Genomic DNA, 6674 nt, shown 5'->3' on the forward strand with positions numbered 1-6674 from the left:
TTGTTCTGTGAGAGTTGAGTCTGTTCTGTTGTATAGTTATCACATGTTAAGTTTAAACACAAACTTTGTTGTCGCTTCAATGAGGCTTACAGAATTGTATGAGTTCCCTAAAAACCTGAAAATCCCATTGTTATATTAGATACCACTTTATTAAAATATTTAGAAATAATCTTAACATTCTAGAAGAATGTGTAAAATGCAACAACAAAAATGATGAACAGGAATTACATTTACTCTCACGGGTGGTCAATAAGATCTATCTGAAAGCCACACCCCTTAATAAACCATGTCTCCTGATAATAACCCAAGGATTACATTTAAAAAGACAGAGCTGCTAGGTCAACCCAGCATTAAAGTATAAAATACCCAACTAATGGTTAAATTAACCCAGGTTTGGGTAATCCCAACAACCCAACATGTTGGGTTATTCACCCAACCCAACTGGCTGGTTAAAAAATAACTCAGCATGTGTTCTGTCCAATACCCACTGCTGGGTTACCAAAGAACCCAAATCAGGTTGTTTTTAGCCCAGCATTTTTTTAGAGTGCACTGTATTTAAAAAGACCATTTGCACGCTGTCGAGGAGAAGGGTGGTAGCAATTGGCGCCAGCTGGAAAGCAAACGTGCCCCATTTGGCTGGCCAGTTCAATGCCATTGGTCGGTGAGTCAACTAATTTGCATAAATCAAGGTTTATAGATCAACGCTCTCTTTGGACCATATCCAATCCAGTTGCTCGTGGCAAGGGAGCTCAACATCACAACAAGTTTACTTGCAGCTCGTTTTCTTTATGAAGTTTTCTGTCATCATCATTGCACTTTAAAATGGGATTCTGCGGGTTTCGAGGAGTTGGAGAGTGCGTGGTGTTTGCTATTCTGTTCAACTCGGTTCAGTCTACGACTACAAGGTACTACACATATGAAGAGGATGCGCCCGGGACAGAGATTGGAAATCTGTCTCAGGATTTAAAGATAGACCCAGCGGAGGACCCTCAAACATCTTTCCGCTTCATGCAGGAGAACAATTCGTGTGTGATTCAAATGAGGGAGATTGATGGACTTTTAACTGTTGGGGAAACAATTGACCGGGAGCAGCTGTGCCCGAGGTCCCCGCGGTGTTTTGTCACCTTCGACATAGTTGCCTTCTCCAAAGAAAAGTTTCAGCTGATTCACGTAGAGATCGAGGTAAGGGACATAAACGACAATTCACCCCAGTTTCTCCACAACGAGACGACCCTTGAAATATCCGAGAATGTTCAGCTGGACTCCCGATTCCCGTTGGACATCGCTGTTGACCATGATGTCGGCAATAACTACATCCAAAGTTACCATATCGCTCCCTCCAGCCATTTCATAGTTGATGTGCGCAGCAGGGAGGATGGAGTGAAGTATGCTGAACTTGTGCTTGTGAAAGCAATGGATAGAGAGGCTGAAGATTCCTATACAGTTGAAGTGACTGCAACAGATGGCGGAGAGCCACCCAGGTCCGGATCAATGACTGTTCATATCAAAGTGCTAGATTTTAATGACAACAGCCCAACGTTTGAGCACAACTCACTAAAAGTTGAACTTTACGAGGATTCTCCTGTAGGTTACCAAGTGCTTAAGGTGCATGCTTTTGATCCAGATGCGGGTATCAATGGCGAGGTAGTGTATGGATTTGTAGAAGACACATCATCTGAAGCAATGCGTATTTTTAATATAGACCGGATTTCCGGTGCTGTAACTTTAAAAACATTGGTTGATTACGAGAAGAAGATATCCTATGAACTGAAAATTAAAGCATCCGATTTAGGCACTAATTCTATTCCATCGACTTGCAAAGTGGTTGTTGATGTCGTAGATGTAAATGATAACGCACCAGAAATCACCATCAAGCCAAAGACCTCGACGAGTGACGATGTGGCTTACATCACGGAGGCCGCAGCGGAGGAAAGTTTTGTGGCGCTAATCAGCACCTCGGACAGCGACTCTGGATCGAACGGTTACGTGCGCAGTAGCCTACACGGGCACGAACATTTCAAGTTACAACAGGCCTACGGGGACAGTTTTATGATTGTAACAACCACCACTTTAGATAGAGAAACGATCCCAGAGTATAACCTCACTGTAGTGGCTGAAGACCTTGGAACTCCTCCTTTCAAAACCATCAAGCAGTATACCATCAGAGTGACGGACGAGAACGACAACGCCCCCCTCTTCAGTAAATCAATTTATGAAGTTTCAGTCCTGGAAAATAATATTCCCGGGTCATATATAACTACTGTTGTAGCACGGGACCTTGATCGGGGTAAAAACGCCAAAGTGTCATATAAACTCATAGACTCAGAGGTTGTCGGGGAGGCTTCCATTTCGACGTATGTGTCTATAGACCCAGTGTCAGGGTCATTGTATAGCCTGAGATCTTTCGATTTTGAAACGCTCCAGCAGATTGAATTAACCATCCAGGCTGACGACAAGGGCTCACCTCAACTGTCAAGCACATCCGTGATCAGAATCAAAGTGGTTGATCAGAACGACAACTATCCCTATTTTACCTTTCCCGTTATGATTAATGACTCTGCTGAAATTCCTCTTCCTGTCAATGCACCATTGGGGTATCTGGCACTACGGGTCCAAGGTCAGGATGAGGATGAGGGTATGAATGGTGAGCTCAGCTACAGAATCGTACAAGGTGACTCTAAGATATTTTCAATCAATAAAGACACTGGAGAAATAGCTTTAAAACAGGGTCTGGCCTCTGCTATTGGAGACGTGTTGGAAATCAAGATTGCACTGAGTGACAGTGGGAGATCCCCTCTCTCCAGCAGTGCCACCATTCGCTTTGTTGTCTCAGACTTGCAGCTCTCAGACGACCAACTTGTCATTGTATTACGGTCAAGTGATGAGGAAAGCGCAGGCTTGGATATTTCAGTAGTAGTAATCATTATACTCGGCGGGGGTTGTACTCTGCTGCTGATTGCCATAGCAATTGTTGTTATCACATGCAAACTGAACCGAGGAGGGAAGGACCATGACTCCAAGAGAGACGTGACTCACAGCCTGTTTGACTCCAGGCATCATCCCAGGCTCAACTCTGCAGAACCCAACATGTTCGGTGACCCAAGAGGTTTCCTCAATGAAAGGACTTCTTCATCTCTTGATGAGTCCAGCCTATATGAAGAGAAAAGTGGAGAGTTGGAGTCCCAGGTGGGTGAATTATTTGATTCTGTTTCAATAGTGTTTGTATACAACTGCACACATTCAAGTCTTGTACTACTCCTGATCCATGTAGCTGAAATGAATTCCCTTCCTGTTGTCTCTTGTGTTTGCTCTTTAGATGTTCCTGCCTCCCAAGCCTTTCCAACCATCATCTGTGTGGCAAGGGGACAAATACTACCCGCAAATTAGGTAAGAATACCATCACATTGATCATATTTGGTATGACGTCCATTTTAATCACTATTATTATTTGTCTCCCAATTTTTTTAATTTACATAACCAGTCACTGGAAGGTACTTAACATTCCATATGCATACTTCATGTGATCACAGTGGTTGTCCAGTGAGAGGGGGTGGGAGGTTGCAGTGGGGGTGGGTGGTTGGAGGGGTGGGGGGGTTAAGGGGCTGGCATGCTCATAAGAGAGAGGAGGGAAACAAAGCAAACATCAGTAGTCAGACACAGTAGTGCGGTGGCTAATATATTTGATTCTATTGGCAGTGGCTAATATGTTCGCTTCTATTAGCAGTGGCTAATATGTTTGATTCTATTAGCAGTGGCTAATATGTTCGCTTCTATTAGCAGTGGCTAATATGTTCGCTTCTATTAGCAGTGGCTAATATGTTCGCTTCTATTAGCAGTGGCTAATATGTTCGCTTCTATTAGCAGTGGCTAATATGTTCGCTTCTATTAGCAGTGGCTAATATGTTCGCTTCTATTAGCAGTGGCTAATATGTTCGCTTCTATTAGCAGTGGCTAATATGTTCGCTTCTATTAGCAGTGGCTAATATGTTCGCTTCTATTAGCAGTGGCTAATATGTTTGATTCTATTAGCAGTGGCTAATATGTTTGATTCTATTAGCAGTGGCTAATATGTTTGATTCCATTAGCAGTGGCTAATATGTTCGCTTCTATTAGCAGTGGCTAATATGTTCGCTTCTATTAGCAGTGGCTAATATGTTCGCTTCTATTAGCAGTGGCTAATATGTTTGATTCTATTAGCAGTGGCTAATATGTTCGCTTGTTTTAGCAGTGGCTAATATGTTTGATTCTATTAGCAGTGGCTAATATGTTTGTTTCTATTAGCAGTGGCTAATATGTTTGATTCTATTAGCAGTGGCTAATATGTTTGATTCCATTAGCAGTGGCTAATATGTTTGTTTATATTAGCAGTGGCTAATATGTTTGTTTATATTAGCAGTGGCTAATATGTTTGTTTATATTAGCAGTGGCTAATATGTTTGTTTATATTAGCAGTGGCTAATATGTCTGTTTCTATTAGCAGTGGCATTGACCAGCAAAGCGTGAAGGACAGTGGAAAAGGAGACAGTGACTTCAATGACAGTGACTCTGACATCAGTGGGGATGGAGGCAAGAAGAACCTTCGCACCTTCCAGCCCTGGGCCAAAGGTGAGTTTACGACTTTCACAATTTAGTACTGCAATTTTACAGTTCCTCGTAGCAGAATGATGAAGAGAACAGTTGACATTTTTATAGCTCTATATAGCACTGAAACTGCAGCGGATTCCACTGTGTCGGGATAACTCGCCCCTTCCACCACCACAAGTGTAGAACCCACCTGGCTATGTAACCCAGCAACAGCGAATGACTCTCAGTCACTTTGATTCTTTACTCCTTGGGCTTGGAAAGTAATTCTGTATGGGTGTGTGTGTGTTCTATTTCAGGTTCATTCCACGCCGCTAACACCCTCGCTGTGGATTGCCAAGGCACTTACTGTGTAATTCCAACCCAAAGCTTCCAGGCTCCCAGAGACAATGCATACACAATAGGTTTTATCCAAGCACCGGTCTACAACAATGCGCATGCCTATCCCCACTCCTGGAAAGACTCCGGCTACAACACAAGCATTCCCAAAGCAAGAAACACCGTGCAGACATTCTCTAATCACACCGGCACCCTCCCATCTTACTTCACACATCAAAAGAGACAATCTCCTGCCGGACTTGATGAAATTCAGGAGCACAACCAAGATATTACTACAATGGCAACCATATCTGAAGTTGCCACCATTTTGTAAACAACCTGCTAAGTAAATATACAATTTGATTTTTATAGATACTGTAGTATTTAGCAGATACTGGTCAAAGTAGACAATGCAATATGGATGAAAAGGAACTTGATGTATAATGAAAAAACTGAATGTATATATTATTTATTTGATTCAATTATGAAGATGTATATATTGATTTATGTCTTATTGTATGAACATGTTTGTGAAAAATGTGTTTTGTTTTATGAATAAACACAATGTTGAAACAATGTGAGATGTGTATTATGGTTTCCATGAGATAAGATCATGACACCATGCCTGTGGCCTCTTATGGTCACACACCATGAACTTCACTCACTTGTCTGGACTTTCTCATTAACTCATATATAATGTTTAATATGTGAATGATAAGCTATATAAACAAGCACATTTTTTATATTTTGTTCATTATAATGGCTTACAGAAGAAACTGAATCAATATGCATCTAAGCAAAGTCCATTATGATGGCAAACAGTGTCCTACAAATATATTGTGCTAGTTTAGACAAAATCATCTAGTCGTGTTTATAGTAATCACGTTAGCTAATTCTTACATAGTGCTACTATGAAAGCCACCATGATGCTTGGCACTCAATTCCCAGTGATATTCAAGCGATCATCCTTTCATGCCATTGAAAAGCAGCAATGAACTTTAATTAAAGAGACGTCTGAGGTATACAACTTTACGTCAGGAAGAGAGCATCCTAAAACACATCTCTCGACTTGTATCATCAGCACATTTCTGTCAAAGTAATTTTCAGCAGCTTTGTGTTTTCAGCAAAGAAGTGCCATTCGAAATGACTAGTCTATCAACATTACTTTGACACAAGAAAAGTGAGTTCATGCTGTCGATAGAAATTCAAAATATTTATTAAAAGAATATAATTCCATCATAGAAACATCCTTGGGGAAGTGGAATGCCTTTCTTGACTAACTTAAAACGTGCGGAAGTGTACTTCACAGCGGATATTTCAGTTTTGAGATGTTCACACCACGGAACATGTCCCAGGATAGAACCTGTTCACCGAAACATCTGCAGCAAACCTCTAGTTTTTGGTATGTCAGTGTATTAAAGATACATTTTCTTCTGTCAAGACAGTTTCCCTTCGTATTGTTCTATTGCGTCAGCTTTTGCTCGTGATGGTGTTGTTGTTAAAGATGATGATGATCATAAGTTGTGTCTTCTGCATTTCTGGTTGCCAGTCTTGTTTAGGTTCTGCATCCTGTGTGCTGTTTTCACAGAATCTATCTGTTTAGGACGGGCATCAAAAGGAGCCTGCAATTTTCAAGAGCAAATAAGACACCCAAGATTTTAAAAAGCTTAGATAATCTTAATCTAGCCATCTGAAGTTGATGCCCCGAAGGAAGAGAGGAAAAGGAGTGTTGCTTGAAGTTTTGGCAGGGAACCTACAGTGCAATGCTAGGACCA

General features: G+C 41.4%; 1 protein-coding gene across 2 annotated transcripts; it reads left to right on the forward strand.

The window, feature by feature from the left end:
- Positions 1–378: 378 nt before the first annotated feature.
- Positions 379–5469, forward strand: LOC110520622 (protocadherin-8-like). Of its 2 annotated transcripts, none has more exons than XM_036975250.1 (4): positions 379–3186; positions 3317–3387; positions 4481–4605; positions 4881–5469. In XM_036975250.1, the coding sequence occupies exons 1-4, from the start codon at positions 823–825 to the stop codon at positions 5231–5233; spliced, it is 2913 nt and encodes a 970-aa protein (XP_036831145.1). In that variant the 5' UTR covers positions 379–822; the 3' UTR covers positions 5234–5469. The 2 variants fall into 2 exon arrangements, with proteins under 2 accessions (XP_036831145.1, XP_021453700.2); XM_021598025.2 differs by having other exon boundaries at positions 381–3186; positions 4478–4605.
- The last annotated feature ends 1205 nt before the right edge of the window (positions 5470–6674 follow it).

The sequence above is a fragment of the Oncorhynchus mykiss genome, chromosome 3 (genome assembly GCF_013265735.2).
Source record: "Oncorhynchus mykiss isolate Arlee chromosome 3, USDA_OmykA_1.1, whole genome shotgun sequence".
Classification (NCBI taxonomy): Eukaryota; Metazoa; Chordata; class Actinopteri; order Salmoniformes; family Salmonidae; genus Oncorhynchus; species Oncorhynchus mykiss.